General features: G+C 47.4%; 1 protein-coding gene across 1 annotated transcript in view; it reads right to left on the minus strand.

Annotated features, from left to right (window-relative positions):
* Positions 1–23154, minus strand: part of LOC144733068 (zinc-binding protein A33-like) — a 59697-nt gene that overhangs the window by 22465 nt on the left and 14078 nt on the right. Inside the window, exon 5 of the mRNA XM_078614806.1 lies at positions 20817–20929. Within this exon, the coding sequence (XP_078470932.1) occupies positions 20817–20929 (113 nt within the window). The remainder of the gene's footprint in view (positions 1–20816; positions 20930–23154) is intronic.

The raw sequence follows: 23154 nt of genomic DNA on the forward strand, positions 1-23154 counted from the left end.
GCGACTGCCACCTCTCAAGGAGTTCGTGGGAGCGGCTGGAGATTGGGGTGGCTTCAAAAGGCGGTTCATCGCTCATCAAGAGATGGCGAACTGGACGGACGCCGAGGCACTATGCGCGCTGCCGGCGATGCTGGACGACGACGCCCTGGCTACCCTCACCTCGGCGCCTAAGGAAAAGCGCGCCACGCTGCACCTGGCGCTGCAGCTGCTGTCAGCCGTCTATGGGCCGCCTTCGGACTGCAGGCAGCTGTTCCACGATCGGCATCGGGGCGCCAACGAATCGCCCCTGGCCTTCCGAACGGCTCTCCTGGCCCTGGCGAAGGCAGCTTTCCCGCGGATGGACGAGGAGGGAGTGGACGCCATGGTGGCTGAAAAGCTGCTGCTACTCGCCGATGAGCTGGACATCGCCGTCTTGGCTCAAGACGACGGAGAGATGTCGTCCCTGCTGGTCGCGCGCCACATCCACGGGGGCTTGCGGTCCCTGCGTCGCAAGGCTGCCAAGGGGGTGGCCGGCCATGCCATGGCGGCCACCGCCCTCCCATCAGAGGAGGTCTGCGGGGTGGAGCGGCGGGGGGAATGGAGATCGGCGGCACCGCAGGCTCGGAATGGACCGAGCCGCCAGGAGCAGCCCAGGCCATCTGGGGCGCTCACACGTTGCTACAACTGTGGCCTGCAAGGCCACGTTGCGTCAGGATGCCGGGCTCCCCGTCAGCGCGGAGCGACACCTCGTCAGGACGCCACGCCGTCTCCACCCAAGCTCCAGCAGAGAAATACGGCGAGTCGTGGCACCTCACACGTTTGGCCCATGCACACATCCGACACACACTCACGCGCTCAACTGAACAGGGTTCGAAAATCGCCGCCCATCGCGCGCGATTGTTCTGAAATGCGGCGAGCGCTCCAACCGGGTCAGTGGTCGGAGCTCGCCCATCGTGTCGTTGCTGCGTCGGCGGCATCATCGGTTGTGGTCGGTCATATTGATGGGGTAGAGGTGCGGATTTTAATTGACACAGGGGCATCGGCGACCATTATATCTGATTTGATTTATAACATCCTTCCCGTTCAAAGTCGTCCCTTGCTCCCTGTTGACGTGCCATGCTATGCTGCTAACGGGGGCTCGCTGGGCATTATTGGGCAAATCCGCGCCAAAATTTGCATTGGAGACATTAAATTATCCGGGCCTGTTTTGGTTTCCTCCTCACTCGCGGTTCCGTGCCTGTTGGGGACGGATTTCTTGGCCAAAATGCCCATCCGTATCTTGATTGACCAGGGGTGCATCGAGCTCCCATCGGGCCGACGTGTTACATTTTTGTCTTCCCCCACCACGGAGCGTCGGGCGTTTGCCACCGTGCAGGCGCTCGTGACAAAAACTGTGCGCGTACCCCCGGGGGCTCAGATGCTCGTCCCTCTTAGGTTGCGTCGGCCGTTTGCTAAAGGGGTTGCGGATCGGGGGGTCTTGTTGGGACCATCTCGGGCCGGGGTCAATGGACCCGATTTGCTAGCGGCTCAGACCATGGTGAAAGGGGATGGGGACCCCTTCATTGCAGTCCTTAATGTAGGATCGCGAACGGCCGTGGTTCCTCAAGGGACCGTGCTTGCACACGCAACGCCGGCGCCCTATGAGGAACCACTCGTGGGTCAGGTAACCACCGATCCTCCGTCGCGACCGCATTCGGACTGTGATGATGGATGGCTGGATGCACTTTGCGCGGGATCTGTGGATCTGTCCGACACGCAGCGTGCGCAGCTGCGAGTTCTCCTGAAAGAATTTGCCGACGTTTTTAGTAAACACAAATTTGATATTGGTTGTACTAAATTGCTGCGACACCATATTGACACGGGTGACAGCGTGCCAATCCGCCAGAATCCCTTTCGGCTCAGTCCCGCCGAAAAGGATCATGTCAAATCGGCTGTTGATGACATGCTAGCCGCCGATATCATTTCCCCTTCCAACAGCCCGTGGGGCGCACCGATCGTTTTGGTGAAAAAACACGACGGCTCACTGCGGTTTTGTGTCGACTTTCAGCGATTGAACAAAATTTCTGTGGCAGATGCGTACCCGCTTCCTTGAATGGATGAGTCGCTCGATGCCTTGGCGGGGGCGCGATTCTTTTCCACCCTCGATTTACTATCTGGATTCTGGCAGCTTCCTCTGGATGACGAATCAAAACCTAAAACTGCTTTTCGGACACCGCAAGGTCTCTTCCAATTTAACCGCTTGCCGATGGGCTTACATTCTGCGCCGGCAACTTTTCAGCGGTTAATGGAACTGGTCTTGGCAGGCTTGCAATGGGATTCGTGTTTAATTTACTTGGACGATGTCATCGTCTTTAGCAAATCCTTCGAGGAACACCTCCAGAGGCTGCGTGCTGTTTTTCTCAAAATGTGGGCTGCCAATTTAAAATTTAAACCGCAGAAGTGCCATTTGCTCCGCGAATCGGTGCGGTATTTGGGTCACATTGTTGGGCGCTCGGGGATATCCACTGATCCCGCCAAAACAGAATGCGTCAGCTCCTGGCCGACTCCCACCTCGGTGGGAGAGGTCAGGAGTTTCATTAGGTTCGCGTCGTACTATCGACGGTTTGTGGCTGACTTCGCTACGATCGCGAAACCATTGCATGCCTTGACGTCCAAGGGAGTCAGGTTTCATTGGGGGCTGGAGGAGGAGGCTGCTTTTCACGCCCTCCGGAATGCCCTGGTGGGGGCTCCGCCGTTGAATTACCCCGACTTCTCACAACCCTTCTTGCTCGATACAGATGCAAGTAACACGGGCATCGGGGGCGTGCTGTCCCAACTCATTGGGGGCGTAGAGCATGTGGTGGCTTACGGTAGTCGGGTACTGTCTCCAGCGGAACAACGGTACTGCGTTACCCGTCGGGAATTATTGGCAATTGTTTATTTCATTCAGCAGTACCGCCCATATCTGTACGGTCGGCGTTTCACCGTCCGTACAGATCATGCGGCCCTACAGTACGCTCTGCGGGTTCAACAACCATCGGGCCAGTTGTCTCGATGGTTGGAGATTCTCCAGGACTACGACTTTGTCACCACATATCGTAAGGGCGTCCGCCACACGAACGCTGACGCCCTGTCACGGTTGCCACCCACTTCGGAGTGCGCTTGCCTCCTGGGTTCGGGGCGTTGTAGGCCCCCGAACGTCACCACCGATTCGGTCCTCGTGGCCGCCGCCGATGCGCCTTTGGCTTCGGGTCCTATCGAGCAAGAAGGGAGGGATTCGTTGCTGGGGTTGTCGGTCGCGGAATGGGGACGCCTCCAAATGGAGGACACCTCCCTCCTCGCTCTGCGCCGTCGCGCAGGGGGGGTTGGGCAGGGGGTGGCGAACATTGACTCGTGGGGGTTGTTCCAGGGTCTTTTAATGCACTGGGACGGAAAAACCCGCCGCCAGCAGCTCGTGGTGCCTGCAGCATTGAGGGGTAAGGTGGTATGGGCTGTTCATGAGCGGCTTCTGCACTTGGGGGTTCACAAGACCTTTGCCACGCTCCAGCTCGATTTCTTCTGGCCGGGCATGGCAAAGGACGTGGGGGATCTCCTGGGGTCGTGCACGCAATGCGCGCAGCGAAAGCCACCAGCTAGGGGGTCCAACCCTCCGCTGCAGTCCATAAAGGTTTCCCGGGTTAACGAGCTCGTTGCGCTAGACATACTCGGCCCATTTCCCGCTACACCCAGGGGGAATAGGTATTTATTGACAGGGGTCGAATACTTCACGAGATGGCCTATGGCCTGGCCCCTGGCCAACCAGTCGGCAGCAGCCATCGCGGAAGCCTTTGTCCAGGGCTATGTCCTCGACAAAGGTGCTCCGGAACGGCTGCTTACTGACCAGGGTAAGAATTTTTCGGGAAAACTCCTCCGCGAGGTGTGCGACCTCTTGGGTACGGAAAAAATTCGGACCTCCCCGTATCACCCTCAAACTGACGGGATGGTGGAACGGCTACATCGGACCATCACGTCTATGCTGTCCCAACAGGTGTCCGAATCCCAGACAGATTGGGACCTTCGCATAGCCGGTGTGTTGCAGGCCTACAGGATGGCTCCCCATGCGGCCACCGGATTTTCCCCTTTCTTTTTAATGTATGGCCGCGAGGCTAACCCCCCTGTGACGACCCAGCTGAAGCTCTCGGCGCCTCAGGCGAAGTCTACCTTGTCCGAACACGTTAAATTTAACATCAGCAAATTGTCTGAGGCGCGGGAAGCGGCCGTGCAAAATTCTGAACTCCGCCAGAAGGCGAACGAGAGGCTTCGGCTGGGGCGGGTACATGTGTTCAAATGGAAACCAGGGGACAGGGCATGGTTGCACTGTCCCCAGGTGCCACTGGCAACCTCGTCAAAGTTGGTACGGCCGTGGCGGGGGCCAGTGGAGGTCGTACAGGTCTTACGGCCGCAATGTGTTCGCGTCAAATGGGGGAGGCGTCGGTGGTACGTGCACCCCTCAAGGTTGAAACCGTTCATTGCGCCGGCCCGTGGTTCACACACACACACGCATGGCCAAACGTGTGAGGGGTCCGCCGACTCCCCGACGTCGCTGCTCTCGCCTAACATGACGTCAACTGTTCCATCTCCAGAGGCAACAGGAGTGACGGGTCCACGCCCGCCAACCCCTCCCGGAGGGGTCGGGGGTCACTCGGCAGCGACGCCAGACTCTCTTGCACCCGGACCGTCACCAACCACCACTGAGCGTGCCGGGTCGAGCCCTTGTGACGGGCCCGCCGCGAGAACGCGCGCCAAAACGCGCAGACTATTGTGAGGTCGGCCGTTGGGGGGCCCTTGCGGACAGTGGGGGAGGGACATCCGGAGCGCGTGTATATATGTTGGGTTTGCGGAATGGGGTATTTATTCGGGAGGGTGCGCCGGGTTATTTTTTTCTCTTTCTTCTTCTACCTGTTCCTGTTGTTGTTGTTGTTGTTATGACTGTTATCGTTCTTGTTAAATTTACGCGAGGCACACACGGTTTTGGGGAGGCATGCACCTTTATTCTGGTTTTGTTGCAGCCGGGGACGGCTGCGAGCTGTACAGGGGGGGGTGATGTAGAGGTGTAATTGTGTATGGGAGCGGATGGCAAACAAACACAAGGGGCGTGGTTAGGGCCGTACACATAGGAGGTGGCCACACCGACGTCCGCACCTGCATCCCCCACGGGCCCCTCCCGGGGGGGCCGCGGACTATAAGAGAGGGTGAGCCGGAGGGCTCGAGGTCGAGGTATCAGCTTTAACCAGCGAAGACGGAAGACCAGCTAGAATAGGCCCCGGAGCTCCCCTGGCTCGCTGTCCTTATAAGGGCCGACCAGGGCAAGCCGGTGGCGTGGCCCCGAGAGCCCAGACTGACGAGCAGGTCTGGGAACTCAGGGGGTCGGATCCCAGCTTGACCAGGGCTGGGACAGGTAGCCTCCCCTAGCTCCCTAGTGGAGGACTTGGGCTTAGGTTAGCGGGGCTTAGATGTTGTGTCTCCCTGTTAGCCGAGTAAGGGGACGTTACCCCTTAGGTCCTGTGTATACTCGCTAATTGTATACAAGTTGTGTTAATAAATAAGTGTGCCTCCGATCCCGTCGTCAAGCCTCCTGAGTAATTACTACATATGTGTGTGATAGTGTAGTGATGTACACTCGTGTGTGTGTGTAATAGTGTAGTGATGTACACTCGTGTGTGTGTGTGTGTGCGATAGTGTAGGGATGTACACTCGTGTGTGTGTGTGTGTGATAGTGTAGTGATGTACACTCGTGTGTGTGTGATAGTGTAGTGATGTACACTCGTGTGTGTTTGTGTGTGTGTGATAGTGTAGTGATGTACACTCTGTGTATGTGTGTGATAGTGTAGTGATGTACACTCGTGTGTGTGTGTGTGTGATAGTGTAGGGATGTAAACTCGTGTGTGTGTGGTAGTGTAGTGATGTACACTGTGTGTGTGATAGTGTAGTGATGTACACTCGTGTGTGTGATAGTGTAGTGATGTACACTCGTGTGTGTGTGATAGTGTAGTGATGTACACTCGTGTGTGTGTGATAGTGTAGTAATGTACACTCGTGTGTGTGTGTGTGTGATAGTGTAGTGATGTACACTCGTGTGTGTGATAGTGTAGTGATGTACACTCGTGTGTGTGATAGTGTAGTGATGTACACTCGTGTGTGTGATAGTGTAGTGATGTACACTCGTGTGTGTGTGTGTGTGTGATAGTGTAGTGATGTACACTCGTGTGTGATAGTGTAGTGATGTACACTCGTGTGTGTGTGATAGTGTAGTGATGTACACTCGTGTGTGTGTGTGTGTGTGATAGTGTAGTGATGTACACTCGTGTGTGTGTGATAGTGTAGTGATGTAAACTCGTGTATGTGTGTGTGATAGTGTAGTGATGTACACTCGTGTGTGTGTGATAGTGTAGTGATGTAAACTCGTGTATGTGTGTGATAGTGTAGTGATGTACACTCGTGTGTGTGTGTAATAGTGTAGTGATGTACACTCGTGTGTGTGTGTGTGATAGTGTAGGGATGTACACTCGTGTGTGTGTGTGTGTGATAGTGTAGTGATGTACACTGTGTGTGTGATAGTGTAGTGATGTACACTCGTGTGTGTGTGATAGTGTAGTAATGTACACTCGTGTGTGTGTGTGTGATAGTGTAGTGATGTACACTCGTGTGTGTGTGATAGTGTAGTGATGTACACTCGTGTGTGTGTGTGTGTGATAGTGTAGTGATGTACACTCGTGTGTGATAGTGTAGTGATGTACACTCGTGTGTGTGTGATAGTGTAGTAATGTACACTCGTGTGTGTGTGTGTGATAGTGTAGTGATGTACACTCGTGTGTGTGTGATAGTGTAGTGATGTACACTCGTGTGTGTGTGATAGTGTAGTGATGTACACTCGTGTATGTGTGTGATAGTGTAGTGATGTACACTCGTGTGTGTGTGATAGTGTAGTGATGTACACTCGTGTATGTGTGTGATAGTGTAGTGATGTACACTCGTGTGTGTGTGATAGTGTAGTGATGTACACTCGTGTGTGATAGTGTAGTGATGTACACTCGTGTGTGTGTGATAGTGTAGTGATGTACACTCGTGTATGTGTGTGATAGTGTAGTGATGTACACTCGTGTGTGTGTGATAGTGTAGTGATGTACACTCGTGTGTGATAGTGTGGTGATGTACACTCGTGTGTGTGTGTGTGTGTGATAGTGTAGTGATGTACACTCGTGTGTGATAGTGTAGTGATGTACACTCGTGTGTGTGTGTGATAGTGTAGTAATGTACACTCGTGTGTGTGTGTGTGATAGTGTAGTGATGTACACTCGTGTGTGTGTGATAGTGTAGTGATGTACACTCGTGTGTGTGTGTGTGTGATAGTGTAGTGATGTACACTCGTGTGTGTGTGATAGTGTAGTGATGTACACTCGTGTGTGTGTGATAGTGTAGTGATGTAAACTCGTGTGTGTGTGTGATAGTGTAGTGATGTACACTCGTGTGTGTGTGTGATAGTGTAGTGATGTATACTCGTGTGTGTGTGTGTGATAGTGTAGGGATGTAAACTCGTGTGTGTGTGGTTGTGTAGTGATGTACACTGTGTGTGTGATAGTGTAGTGATGTACATTCGTGTGTGTGTGTGATAGTGTAGTGATGTACACTGTGTGGGTGTGATAGTGTAGTGATGTACACTCGTGTGTGTGATAGTGTAGTGATGTACATTCGTGTGTGTGTGTGATAGTGTATGTACACTGTGTGTGTGTGATAGTGCAGTGATGTACACTCGTGTGTGTGTGATAGTGTAGTGGTGTACACTCGTGTGTGTGTGTGTGTGTGTGATAGTGTAGTGATGTACACTCGTGTGTGTGTGTGTGATAGTGTAGTGATGTACAGTCGTTTGTGTGTTATAGTGTAGTGATGTACACTGTGTGTGTGTGATAGTGTAGTGATGTACACTCGTGTGTGTGTGATAGTGTAGTGATATACACTCGTGTGTGTGTGTGATAGTGTAGTGATGTACACTCGTGTGTGTGTGTGATAGTGTATTGAAGTACACTCGTGTGTGTGATAGTGTAGTGATGCACACTCGTGTGTGTGTGTGTGTGATAGTGTAGTGATGTACACTTGTGTGTGTGTGTGATAGTGTAGTGATGTATACTGTGTGTGTGATAGTGTAGTGATGTACACTCGTGTGTGTGTGTGATAGTGTAGTGATGTACACTCGTGTGTGTGATAGTGTAGTGATGCACACTCGTGTGTGTGTGTGTGATAGTGTAGTGATGTACACTCGTGTGTGTGTGTGATAGTGTAGTGATGTACACTCGTGTTTGTGTGTGTGATAGTGTAGTGATGTACACTCGTGTGTGTGTGTGTGTGATAGTGTAGTGATGTACACTCGTGTGTGTGTGATAGTGTAGTGATGTACACTCGTGTGTGTGTGATAGTGTAGTGATGTACACTTGTGTGTGTGTGTGTGTGTGATAGTGTAGTGATGTACACTCGTGTGTGTGATAGTGTAGTGATGTACACTCGTGTGTGTGTGATAGTGTAGTGATGTACACTCGTGTGTGTGTGTGTGATAGTGTAGTGATGTACACTCGTGTGTGTGTGATAGTGTAGTGATGTACACTCGTGTGTGTGTGATAGTGTAGTGATGTACACTCGTGTGTGTGTGTGTGTGTGATAGTGTAGTGATGTACACTCGTGTGTGTGTGATAGTGTAGTGATGTACACTCGTGTGTGTGTGATAGTGTAGTGATGTACACTCGTGTGTGTAATAGTGTAGTGATGTACACTCGTGTGTGTGTGATAGTGTAGTGATGTACACTCGTGTGTGTGTGATAGTGTAGTGATGTACACTCGTGTGTGTAATAGTGTAGTGATGTACACTCGTGTGTGTGTGTGTGTGTGTGATAGTGTAGTGATGTACACTGTGTGTGTGATAGTGTAGTGATGTACACTCGTGTGTGTGTGATAGTGTAGTGATGTACACTCGTGTGTGTGTGTGATAGTGTAGTGATGTACACTGTGTGTGATAGTGTAGTGATGTGCACTGTGTGTGTTATAGTGTAGTGATGTACACTCGTGTGTGTGTGATAGTGTAGTGATGTACACTCGTGTGTGTGTGATAGTGTAGTGATGTACACTGTGTGTGTTATAGTGTAGTGATGTACACTCGTGTGTGTGTGATAGTGTAGTGATGTACACTCGTGTGTGTGTGATAGTGTAGCGATGTACACTCGTGTGTGTGTGATAGTGTAGTGATGTACACTCGTGTGTGTGTGTGTGTGTGTGATAGTGTAGTGATGTACACTCGTGTGTGTGTGATAGTGTAGTGATGTACACTCGTGTGTGTGATAGTGTAGTGATGTACACTCGTGTGTGTGTGTGTGTGTGATAGTGTAGTGATGTACACTCGTGTGTGTGTGTGTGTGTGATAGTGTAGTGATGTACACTCGTGCGTGTGTGTGATAGTGTAGTGATGTACACTCGTGTGTGTGATAGTGTAGTGATGTACACTCGTGTGTGTGTGTGATAGTGTAGTGATGTACACCCGTGTGTGTGTGTGATAGTGTAGTGATGTACACTCGTGTGTGTGTGTGTGATAGTGTAGTGATGTACACTCGTGTGTGTGTGATCGTGTAGTGATGTACACTCGTGTGTGTGATAGTGTAGTGATGTACACTAGTGTGTGTGTGATAGTGTAGTGATGTACACTCGTGTGTGTGTGTGTGATAGTGTAGTGATGTACACTCGTGTGTGTGTGTGATAGTGTAGTGAAGTACACTCGTGTGTGTGATAGTGTAGTGATGCACACTCGTGTGTGTGTGTGTGTGATAGTGTAGTGATGTACACTCGTGTGTGTGTGTGATAGTGTAGTGATGTACACTCGTGTGTGTGATAGTGTAGTGATGCACACTCGTGTGTGTGTGTGTGATAGTGTAGTGATGTACACTCGTGTGTGTGTGTGATAGTGTAGTGATGTACACTCGTGTTTGTGTGTGTGATAGTGTAGTGATGTACACTCGTGTGTGTGTGTGTGTGATAGTGTAGTGATGTACACTCGTGTGTGTGTGATAGTGTAGTGATGTACACTCGTGTGTGTGTGATAGTGTAGTGATGTACACTTGTGTGTGTGTGTGTGTGATAGTGTAGTGATGTACACTCGTGTGTGTGATAGTGTAGTGATGTACACTCGTGTGTGTGTGATAGTGTAGTGATGTACACTCGTGTGTGTGTGTGTGTGTGATAGTCTAGTGATGTACACTCGTGTGTGTGTGATAGTGTAGTGATGTACACTCGTGTGTGTGTGATAGTGTAGTGATGTACACTCGTGTGTGTGTGTGTGTGTGATAGTGTAGTGATGTACACTCGTGTGTGTAATAGTGTAGTGATGTACACTCGTGTGTGTGTGTGTGTGTGATAGTGTAATGATGTACACTGTGTGTGTGTGATAGTGTAATGATGTACACTGTGTGTGTGTGATAGTGTAGTGATGTACACTCGTGTGTGTGTGTGTGTGTGTGATAGTGTAGTGATGTACACTGTGTGTGTGATAGTGTAGTGATGTACACTCGTGTGTGTGTGATAGTGTAGTGATGTACACTCGTGTGTGTGTGTGTGTGATAGTGTAGTGATGTACACTGTGTGTGATAGTGTAGTGATGTGCACTGTGTGTGTTATAGTGTAGTGATGTACACTCGTGTGTGTGTGATAGTGTAGTGATGTACACTCGTGTGTGTGTGATAGTGTAGTGATGTACACTGTGTGTGTTATAGTGTAGTGATGTACACTCGTGTGTGTGTGATAGTGTAGTGATGTACACTCGTGTGTGTGTGATAGTGTAGCGATGTACACTCGTGTGTGTGTGATAGTGTAATGATGTACACTCGTGTGTGTGTGTGTGATAGTGTAGTGATGTACACTCGTGTGTGTGTGTGTGTGTGATAGTGTAGTGATGTACACTCGTGTGTGTGTGATAGTGTAGTGATGTACACTCGTGTGTGATAGTGTAGTGATGTACACTCGTGTGTGTGTGTGTGTGATAGTGTAGTGATGTACACTCGTGTGTGTGATAGTGTAGTGATGTACACTCGTGTGTGTGTGTGTGTGTAATAGTGTAGTGATGTACACTCGTGTGTGTGTGTGTGTGTGATAGTGTAGTGATGTACACTCGTGCGTGTGTGTGATAGTGTAGTGATGTACACTCGTGTGTGTGATAGTGTAGTGATGTACACTCGTGTGTGTGTGATAGTTTAGTGATGTACACTCGTGTGTGTGATAGTGTAGTGATGTACACTCGTGTGTGTGTGTGATAGTGTAGTGATGTATACCCGTGTGTGTGTGTGATAGTGTAGTGATGTACACTCGTGTGTGTGATAGTGTAGTGATGTACACTAGTGTGTGTGTGATAGTGTAGTGATGTACACTCGTGTGTGTGTGTGTGATAGTGTAGTGATGTACACTCGTGTGTGTGTGATAGTGTAGTGATGTACACTCGTGTGTGTGTGTGATAGTGTAGTGATGTACACGTGTGTGTGTGATAGTGTAGTGATGTACACTCGTGTGTGTGTGATAGTGTAGTGATGTACACTCGTGTGTGTGTGTGATGGTGTAGTGATGTACACTCGTGTGTTTGTGTGTGATAGTGTAGTGATGTACACTCGTGTGTGTGTGTGATAGTGTAGTGATGTACACTCGTGTTTGTGTGTGTGATAGTGTAGTGATGTACACTCGTGTGTGTGTGTGTGTGATAGTGTAGTGATGTACACTCGTGTGTGTGTGATAGTGTAGTGATGTACACTCGTGTGTGTGTGATAGTGTAGTGATGTACACTTGTGTGTGTGTGTGTGTGTGATAGTGTAGTGATGTACACTCGTGTGTGTGATAGTGTAGTGATGTACACTCGTGTGTGTGTGATAGTGTAGTGATGTACACTCGTGTGTGTGTGTGTGTGATAGTGTAGTGATGTACACTCGTGTGTGTGTGTGATAGTGTAGTGATGTACACTCGTGTGTGTGTGTGTGTGATAGTGTAGTGATGTACACTCGTGTGTGTGTGTGATAGTGTAGTGATGTACACTCGTGTGTGTGTGTGTGTGATAGTGTAGTGATGTACACTCGTGTGTGTGTGTGTGATAGTGTAGTGATGTACACTCGTGTGTGTGTGATAGTGTAGTGATGTACACTCGTGTGTGTGTGATAGTGTAGTGATGTACACTCGTGTGTGTAATAGTGTAGTGATGTACACTCGTGTGTGTGTGTGTGTGATAGTGTAATGATGTACACTGTGTGTGTGATAGTGTAATGATGTACACTGTGTGTGTGTGATAGTGTAGTGATGTACACTCGTGTGTGTGTGATAGTGTAGTGATGTACACTCGTGTGTGTGTGTGATAGTGTAGTGATGTACACTGTGTGTGATAGTGTAGTGATGTGCACTGTGTGTGTTATAGTGTAGTGATGTACACTCGTGTGTGTGTGATAGTGTAGTGATGTACACTCGTGTGTGTGTGATAGTGTAGTGATATATACTCGTGTGTGTGTGTGTGATAGTGTAGTGATGTACACTCGTGTGTGTGTGATAGTGTAGTGATGTACACTCGTGTGTGTGTGTGATAGTGTAGCGATGTACACTCGTGTGTGTGTGATAGTGTAATGATGTACACTCGTGTGTGTGTGTGTGTGATAGTGTAGTGATGTACACTCGTGTGTGTGTGTGTGTGTGATAGTGTAGTGATGTACACTCGTGTGTGATAGTGTAGTGATGTACACTCGTGTGTGTGTGTGTGATAGTGTAGTGATGTACACTCGTGTGTGTGATAGTGTAGTGATGTACACTCGTGTGTGTGTGTGTGTGATAGTGTAGTGATGTACACTCGTGTGTGTGTGTGTGTGTGATAGTGTAGTGATGTACACTCGTGCGTGTGTGTGATAGTGTAGTGATGTACACTCGTGTGTGTGTGATAGTTTAGTGATGTACACTCGTGTGTGTGTGATAGTGTAGTGATGTACACTCGTGTGTGTGTGTGTGTGTGTGATAGTGTAGTGATGTACACTCGTGTGTGTGTGATCGTGTAGTGATGTACACTCGTGTGTGTGATAGTGTAGTGATGTACACTCGTGTGTGTGTGATAGTGTAGTGATGTACACTCGTGTGTGTGTGTGATGGTGTAGTGATGTACACTCGTGTGTTTGTGTGTGATAGTGTAGTGATGTACACTCGTGTGTGTGTGATAGTGTAGTGATGTACACTCGTGTGTGTGTGTGATAGTGTAGTGATGTACACTGTGTGTGATAGTGTAGTGATGTACACTCGTGTGTGTGTGTGATAGTGTAGTGATGTACACTCGTGTGTGTGTGATAGTGTAGTGATGTACACTCGTGTGTGTGTGTGATAGTGTAGTGATGTACACTCGTGTGTGTGTGTGATAGTGTAGTGATGTACACTCGTGTGTGTGTGATAGTGTAGTGATGTACACTCGTGTGTGTGATAGTGTAGTGATGTGCACTCTGTGTGTGTGTGTGATAGTGTAGTGATGTACACTGTGTGTGATAGTGTAGTGATGTACACTCGTGTGTGTGTGATAATGTAGTGATGTACACTCGTGTGTGTGTGTGATAGTGTAGTGATGTACACTCATGTGTGTGTGTGATAGTGTAGTGATGTACACTCGTGCGTGTGTGATAGTGTAGTGATGTACACTCGTGTGTGTGATAGTGTAGTTATGTACACTCGTGTGTGTGTGTGTGTGATAGTGTAGTGATGTACACTCGTGTGTGTGTGTGATAGTGTAGTGATGTACACTCGTGTGTGTGTGTGATAGTGTAGTGATGTACACTCGTGCGTGTGTGATAGTGTAGTGATGTACACTCGTGTGTGTGATAGTGTAGTGATGTACAATCGTGTGTGTGTGTGATAGTGTAGTGATGTACACTCGTGTGTGTGTGTGTGTGTGATAGTGTAGTGATGTACACTCGTGTGTGTGATAGTGTAGTGATGTACACTCGTGTGTGTGTGATAGTGTAGTGATGTACACTCGTGTGTGTGATAGTGGAGTGATGTACACTCGTGTGTGTGTGTGTGATAGTGTAGTGATGTACACTGTGTGTGATAGTGTAGTGATGTACACTCGTGTGTGTGATAGTGGAGTGATGTACACTCGTGTGTGTGTGATAGTGTAGTGATGTGCACTCGTGTGTGTGATAGTGTAGTGATGTACACTGTGTGTCATAGTGTAGTGATGTACACTTGTGTGTGTGAGTTATAGTGTAGTGATGTACACTCGTGTGTGTGTGATAGTGTAGTGATGTACACTGTGTGTGATAGTGTAGTGATGTACACTCGTGTGTGTGTGTGATAGTGTAGTGATGTACACTCGTGTGTGTGTGTGATAGTGTAGTGATGTACACTCGTGTGTGTGATAGTGTAGTGATGTACACTCGTGTGTGTGATAGTGTAGTGATGTACACTCGTGTGTGTGTGTGATAGTGTAGTGATGTACACTCGTGTGAGTGATAGTGTAGTGATGTACACTCGTGTGTGTGATAGTGTAGTGATGTACACTCGTGTGTGTGTGTGATAGTGTAGTGATGTACACTCGTGTGTGTGTGTGATAGTGTAGTGATGTACACTGTGTGTGATAGTGTAGTGATGTACACTCGTGTGTGTGATAGTGTAGTGATGTACACTCGTGTGTGTGATAGTGTAGTGATGTGCACTCTGTGTGTGTGATAGTGTAGTGATGTACACTCGTGTGTGTGTGTGATAGTGTAGTGATGTACACTCGTGTGTGTGTGATAATGTAGTGATGTACACTCGTGTGTGTGATAGTGTAGTGATGTACACTCGTGGGTGTGTGTGATAGTGTAGTGATGTACACTCGTGTGTGTGATAGTGTAGTGATGCACCCTCGTGTGTGTGTGATAGTGTAGTGATGTACACTCGTGTGTGTGATAGTGTAGTGATGTACACTCGTGTGTGTGTGATAGTGTAGTGATGTACACTCGTGGGTGTGTGTGATAGTGTAGTGATGTACACTGTGTGTGATAGTGTAGTGATGTACACTCGTGCGTGTGTGATAGTGTAGTGATGTACACTCGTGTGTGTGTGTGATAGTGTAGTGATGTACACTCGTGCGTGTGTGATAGTGTAGTGATGTACACTCGTGTGTGTGTGTGATAGTGTAGTGATGTACACTCGTGCGTGTGTGATAGTGTAGTGATGTACACTCGTGTGTGTGTGTGTGATAGTGTAGTGATGTACACTCTTGTGTGTGTGATCGTGTAGTGATGTACACTCGTGTGTGTGATAGTGTAGTGATGTACACTAGTGTGTGTGTGATAGTGTAGTGATGTACACTCGTGTGTGTGTGATAGTGTAGTGATGTACACTAGTGTGTGTGTGATAGTGTAGTGATGTACACTCGTGTGTGTGTGTGATAGTGTAGTGATGTACACTCGTGTGTGTGATAGTGTAGTGATGTACACTCGTGGGTGTGTGTGATAGTGTAGTGATGTACACTCGTGTGTGTGTGATAGTGTAGTGATGTGCACTCTGTGTGTGTGATAGTGTAGTGATGTGCACTCTGTGTGTGTGATAGTGGAGTGATGTACACTCGTTTGTGTGTGTGATAGTGTAGTGATGTACACTCGTTTGTGTGTGTGATAGTGTAGTGATGTATACTCGTGTGTGTGTGTGATAATGTAGTGATGTACACTCGTGTGTGTGTTTGATAGTGTAGTGATGTACACTCGTGTGTGTGTGATAGTGTAGTGATGTACACTCGTGTGTGTGTGTGATGGTGTAGTGATGTACACTCGTGTTTGTGTGTGATAGTGTAGTGATGTTCACTCGTGTGTGAGTTTGTGTGTGATAGTGTAGTGATGTACACTCGTGTGTGTGTGATAGTGTAGTGATGTACACTCGTGTGTGTGTGATAGTGTAGTGATGTACACTCGTGTGTGTGTGTGATGGTGTAGTGATGTACACTCGTGTTTGTGTGTGATAGTGTAGTGATGTACACTGTGTGTGATAGTGTAGTGATGTACACTGTGTGTGATAGTGTAGTGATGTACACTCGTGTGTGTGTGATAGTGTAGTGATGTACACTCGTGTTTGTGTGTGATAGTGTAGTGATGTACACTCGTGTGTGTGATAGTGTAGTGATGTACACTCGTGTGTGTGATAGTGTAGTGATGTACACTCGTGTGTGTGATAGTGTAGTGATGTACACTCGTGTGTGTGTGTGATAGTGTAGTGATGTACACTCGTGTGTGTGTGTGATAGTGTAGTGATGTACACTCGTGTGTGTGATAGTGGAGTGATGTACACTCGTTTGTGTGTGTGATAGTGTAGTGATGTATACTCGTGTGTGTGTGTGATAATGTAGTGATGTACACTCGTGTGTGTGTGTGTGATAGTGTAGTGATGTACACTCGTGTGTGTGATAGTGTAGTGATGTACACTCGTGTGTGTGTGTGATAGTGTAGTGATGTATACTCGTGTGTGTGTGTGATAGTGTAGTGATGTACACTCGTGTGTGTGTGATAGTGTAGTGATGTACACTCGTGTGTGTGTGTGATAATGTAGTGATGTACACTCGTGTGTGTGATAGTGTAGTGATTTTCACTCGTGTGTGTGTGTGATGGTGTAGTGATGTACACTCTGTGTGTGTGTGTGATGGTGTAGTGATGTACACTCGTGTGTGTGATAGTGTAGTGATGTACACTCGTGTGTGTGTGATAATGTAGTGATGTACACTCGTGTGTGTGATAGTGTAGTGATGTACACTCTGTGTGTGTGTGTGATAGTGTAGTGATGTACACTCGTGTGTGTGATAGTGTAGTGATGTACACTCGTGTGTGTGTGATAATGTAGTGATGTACACTCGTGTGTGTGATAGTGTAGTGATGTACACTCGTGTGTGTGTGATAATGTAGTGATGTACACTCGTGTGTGTGATAGTGTAGTGATGTACACTCGTGTGTGTGATAGTGTAGTGATGTACACTCGTGTGTGTGTGATAATGTAGTGATGTACACTCGTGTGTGTGATAGTGTAGTAATGTACACTCGTGTGTGTGTGATAGTGTAGTGATGTGCACTCTGTGTGTGTGATAGTGTAGTGATGTACACTCGTGTGTGTGATAGTGTAGTGATGTGCACTCTGTGTGTGTGATAGTGTAGTGATGTACACTCGTGTGTGTGATAGTGTAGTGATGTGCACTCTGTGTGTGTGATAGTGTAGTGATGTACACTCGTGCGTGTGATAGTGTAGTGATGTGCACTCGTGTGTGTGTGATAGTGTAGTGATGTACACTCGTGGGTGTGTGTGATAGTGTAGTGATGCACACTCGTGTGTGTGTGATAGTGTAGTGATGTACACTCGTGTGTGTGTGATCGTGTAGTGATGTACACTCGTGTGTGTGATAGTGTAGTGATGTACACTAGTGTGTGTGTGATAGTGTAGTGATGTACACTCGTGTGTGTGTGATAGTGTAGTGATGTACACTCGTGTGTGTGTGTGATAGTGTAGTGATGTACACTCGTGTGTGTGATAGTGTAGTGATGTACACTCGTTGGTGTGTGTGATAGTGTATTGATGTACACTCGTGTGTGTGTGATAGTGTAGTGATGCACACTGTGTGTGTGTGATAGTGTAGTGATGTACACTGTGTGTGTGTGTGTGTGTAATAGTGTAGTGATGTTCACTCGTGTGTGAGTGTGTGATAGTGTAGTGATGTACACTGTGTGTGTGTGTGTGTGATAGTGTAGTGATGTACACTGTGTGTGTGTGTGATAGTGTAGTGATGTACACTCGTGTGTGTGATAGTGTAGTGATGTACACTCGTGTGTGTGTGATAATGTAGTGATGTACACTCGTGTGTGTGATAGTGTAGTGATGTACACTCGTGTGTGTGTGATAATGTAGTGATGTACACTCGTGTGTGTGATAGTGTAGTGATGTACACTCGTGTGTGTGATAGTGTAGTGATGTACACTCGTGTGTGTGTGATAATGTAGTGATGTACACTCGTGTGTGTGATAGTGTAGTGATGTACACTCGTGTGTGTGTGATAATGTAGTGATGTACACTCGTGTGTGTGATAGTGTGGTGATGTACACTCGTGTGTGTGTGATAATGTAGTGATGTACACTCGTGTGTGTGATAGTGTAGTAATGTACACTCGTGTGTGTGTGATAGTGTAGTGATGTGCACTCTGTGTGTGTGATAGTGTGGTGATGTACACTCGTGTGTGTGATAGTGTAGTGATGTGCACTCTGTGTGTGTGATAGTGTAGTGATGTACACTCGTGCGTGTGATAGTGTAGTGATGTGCACTCTGTGTGTGTGATAGTGTAGTGATGTACACTCGTGCGTGTGATAGTGTAGTGATGTGCACTCTGTGTGTGTGATAGTGTAGTGATGTACACTCGTGGGTGTGTGTGATAGTGTAGTGATGCACACTCGTGTGTGTGTGATAGTGTAGTGATGTACACTCGTGTGTGTGATAGTGTAGTGATGTACACTCGTGGGTGTGTGTGATAGTGTAGTGATGTACACTCGTGGGTGTGTGTGATAGTGTAGTGATGTACACTCGTGTGTGTGATAGTGTAGTGATGTACACTCGTGTGTGTGTGATCGTGTAGTGATGTACACTCGTGTGTGTGATAGTGTAGTGATGTACACTAGTGTGTGTGTGATAGTGTAGTGATGTACACTCGTGTGTGTGTGATAGTGTAGTGATGTACACTCGTGTGTGTGTGTGATAGTGTAGTGATGTACACTCGTGTGTGTGATAGTGTAGTGATGTACACTCGTTGGTGTGTGTGATAGTGTATTGATGTACACTCGTGTGTGTGATAGTGTAGTGATGCACACTGTGTGTGTGTGATAGTGTAGTGATGTACACTGTGTGTGTGTGTGTAATAGTGTAGTGATGTTCACTCGTGTGTGAGTGTGTGATAGTGTAGTGATGTACACTGTGTGTGTGTGTGTGTGATAGTGTAGTGATGTACACTCGTGTGTGTGTGATATTGTAGTGATGTACACGTGTGTGTGTGTGTGATAGTGTAGTGATGTACACTCGTGTGTGTGATTGATAGTGTAGTGATGTACACTCGTGTGTGTGTGATATTGTAGTGATGTACACTCGTGTGTGTGTGATAGTGTAGTGATGTACATTCGTGTGTGTGTGATATTGTAGTGATGTACACTCGTGTGTGTGTGTGTGATAGTGTAGTGATGTACACTCGTGTGTGTGTGATATTGTAGTGATGTACACTCGTGTGTGTGTGTGTGATAGTGTAGTGATGTACACTCGTGTGTGTGTGTGTGATAGTGTAGTGATGTACACTCGTGTGTGTGTGTGATAGTGTAGTGATGTACACTCGTGTGTGTGTGTGATAGTGTAGTGATGTACACTCGTGTGTGTGTGTGTGTGATAGTGTAGTGATGTACACTCGTGTGTGTGTGATAGTGTAGTGATGTACACTCGTGTGTGTGAGTGATAGTGTAGTGATGTACACTCGTGTGTGTGTGTGTGATAGTGTAGTGATGTACACTCGTGTGTGTGTGTGATAGTGTAGTGATGTATACTCGTGTGTGTGTGTGATAGTGTAGTGATGTACACTCGTGTGTGTGTGTGATAGTGTAGTGATGTACACTCGTGTGTGTGTGTGATAGTGTAGTGATGCACACTCGTGTGTGTGTGTGTGTGATCGTATAGCGATGTACACTCGTGTGTGTGTGTGTGATAGTGTAGTGATGTACACTCGTGTGTGTGTGATAGTGTAGTGATGTACACTCGTGTGTGTGAGTGATAGTGTAGTGATGTACACTCGTGTGTGTGTGTGTGATAGTGTAGTGATGTACACTCGTGTGTGAGTGTGGTAGTGTCGTGATGTACACTCGTGTGTGGGATAGTGTCGTGATGTACACTCGTGTGTGAGATAGTGTAGTGATGACTACATCGCCACTGGGAAGACAAAGGCGGTCGGGCGTGGTGCTGGCCACCCACTCCTCGTGTGCCGTGCCGGCCTTCATAGGTGCTCTCTAACAGCCCTTACAGTCTGTTAAGGCCATACGAGGGATCTCTGTCTATATCAACGTATCAGTATTTATTGATACGTGTTCTTTTGTAATTAACCTGTTGTTGCCTGTGTAGTGATTTACACGGCAATTCAGGTTATACCTTGGTCTGGCTGTCTAATTAAACCTAATGTTGACTTTGATTCTGAGAGCTTCAGGCTGTAACACTGAACCCTAAGAATCCTCAGGGTTCAGTGTTACAGCCCTGCCTCAAGCACTAATAATGAATCCTAATAATATCAGCCATAGCGTGTGTGTCAAACACTCACGCAGAATAGCAACAGCATCCTCACTCAATCGTACACACGTGCAGTGTTAATAGAGATAATTTAATAGTGATTTATACTCGTCTGCGTGTGTGCTATTTATTAATGTATATTGATACACGTTCTATAGTTATTTACATTTTTGTCCGCGTAGTGTTGTACAAGATCAACAAAGGTTAAGCCTTTGGCTGTCTGATAGACCTACGAATATTAATACAGAATCTTAAAGGTACCTTGGAGTCTGAGAACTTCAGGCATTAACACTGAACCCTAAGGATCATCAAGGTGTGCGTGTCTGGATCTTGCAGCCTCAATTACTAATAATGAATCTGAATAATCTTAGCCATAGCGTGTGTGTGTGCGTGTAATTAATTCATACATGAAGAATTTCAACAGCATCCTCAATCACACCCACGTGTCGTGTTAATAGAGCTCGTGTTATAGTGATTTATATTCATCTGTGTGTGTTGAGCTACATGTGAATGTATATACATACACAGGAGAGCCAGGAGTCTCATCTCGACTCCTCCTGCTGTGATGACCTTTGTGAGCTCCTGCTGGCTGAATGTGGAAGCAGGGTCATCTTGAGTCTGCGGAGATACCGAGTTTCTGCACCCACAACACAGGGTATACAGAACAATGCAGGCTGTTGCATATGTTATCATTATGAAATTTTGATAAAAATAATAAAAATTAATAAAATTCCGAAAAATGCGCAAATCGCATAAATTATGTTAATGTTTGTAATTATATGCATAAATTATGATAATCACGGAGATAATCGTAGTAATTTATGCGGGTGCTTGCGATTATGTTAATGTGTGTAGCTATGATAATTAGGCTTAGCTTCGTTATCCAGAGTTGTATCAATCGGGTTAAAACGATTATCTTTGATTGAACATTTACTGATTATCTTAGTGTGTTTATGTTATGTTAGGTCTCCAAATTATTTTATCATCGCAGGTTACAGTTCTTATGAATAAGACAGTTTTGCATGGACTTGGAAAGAAACACTCGAGATACTTCTGTGTTAACAATTTTATTCTAAACAAACATGTGATACTCTAACATGCAAAGGCAAAGTATACGTCAATCGATTCATTGGCGAGATTATGCAATTAACTAAACTGAAGGCTAACATTCTTCTAACAACCGTAATTTCTACTTTTCCACCAGACATCTCATTAGTTATCCCATGTATCGAGCACAATCGGCGACTGGCCGAGTTTTAAAACAAGCATGCGACGATATTCATATGACGGCAATAAAGCACTTATTGTACCCCGAAGGCGAAGCATACGTCAATCGATTCGTTGGCAAGATTATATCTGTTAATTAAATGTTTGAGACAATGGTGGTTGAGGGCGTGTGTTTGTGTGAGCGCGTATCGGCTCTGCTTTGATTAATTCTTCGGCCAGACTCTATGACAAAGAAACAGGTTTGACACGATATTCTCTCTCTGTAACGTGTCGATTCGCAATGAGGATTTCGAGGGTTTTAGTTTGCATTGACGAATCTATTGGTCGTTTATGCGATCAGAGAAACGAAAAAGGCAAGAAAAACTTCACACTCTTATAACCGACGGATTCTTAATTACTCAGAGGGCCACGATTCCTTACGGCCAGCTGGTGTTCAAACTTTATAATTAGTCTTCTGATGATTGTCTAGGGTTGGTCCCATTGTGAGAGAGGTGGATTGTCTCTTGGATAAATTCTTGAATGCCCCGCGGGAAGTAGGTGTGTGCGTGTGTGTGTATGTGCCCATTGGCCTCTCCCCTCATGGCGTCTGTGACCACCACAGTGGCTAAACGGGGGCTCTGGACGGGTGCGAGGGGCTGGTAACCCCTCCACCTTCAATTAACCACCACTAAACTACGAATTAAACATAAACCTGTAATTAATAAGCTTGTGCCGGAGGCCCCGGGGGGTCAGGCTTTTATGACGTCTCCTGGCCAAACCCCATTTGGCGGAGCCAGGAGATTGAATTTTCACCCTCGGGGCTCCTCCAGAAACAACGAAAAACCATTGCGGATGGCCACGTGGAATGTTCGAACGCTCACTGCGGAGGAGAGGCTGCCACTCCTCTGTCGGGAGCTGGACCGGTACCGCCTGGATCTCTGTGGCATTCAGGAGGTCCGGTGGACCGGTTCTGGCTCCTGCCACCATGAGGGGTGGACAGTCCTCTACTCGGGGCAGGAGAATGCCAAACAACAGGGTGTGGCTCTTCTTCTGAACAAAAGAATGAAGGGGGCGTGGGAGCGTGGCGGTGAGGTGTGGGAAGCTGTAAGCCCCAGGATACTTTGGGCTCGCCTTCCCATCAACCAGAGGCGAGGAGTGGTGGTCGTGGTTACTTATGCCCCCACCGAAGACGAACATCCGTGGAGGGATGCAGGCAAAGCCGATGAGTCAGACGCTTTCTATGACCTCCTGTCACAGGTGCTGGCTAAAGTGGCCACTCGGGACAGAGTCATCTTGTTGGGTGACTTCAATGCCCGAGTTGGTCATGATGCTGGCACCTGGTCTGGAGTGATTGGAAGGCATGGGCCAGATCAGCTCAATAATAACGGTAGAAGGCTGCTAGATTTTTGTGCAGCCCATGGGCTTGTAATTACCAACACGCTCTTCCGGCATCGGCGCATCCACACAACATCATGGATACATGCCGGGTCCAAGCAAGAACATCTGCTGGACTACATAGTGACGGACCAGCGGATGCGAGCCCATGTCCTTGACACCAGGACCTACCGTGGAGCTGATCTGACCTCTGACCATCGACTAGTCATCTGTAAGATGCGCCTGCCATTCTTCCACTCCGGTGGTGGGTGTACACCCAGG

Source organism: Lampetra planeri, chromosome 45 (assembly GCF_965212315.1).
Source record: "Lampetra planeri chromosome 45, kcLamPlan1.2.h2, whole genome shotgun sequence".
Classification (NCBI taxonomy): Eukaryota; Metazoa; Chordata; class Hyperoartia; order Petromyzontiformes; family Petromyzontidae; genus Lampetra; species Lampetra planeri.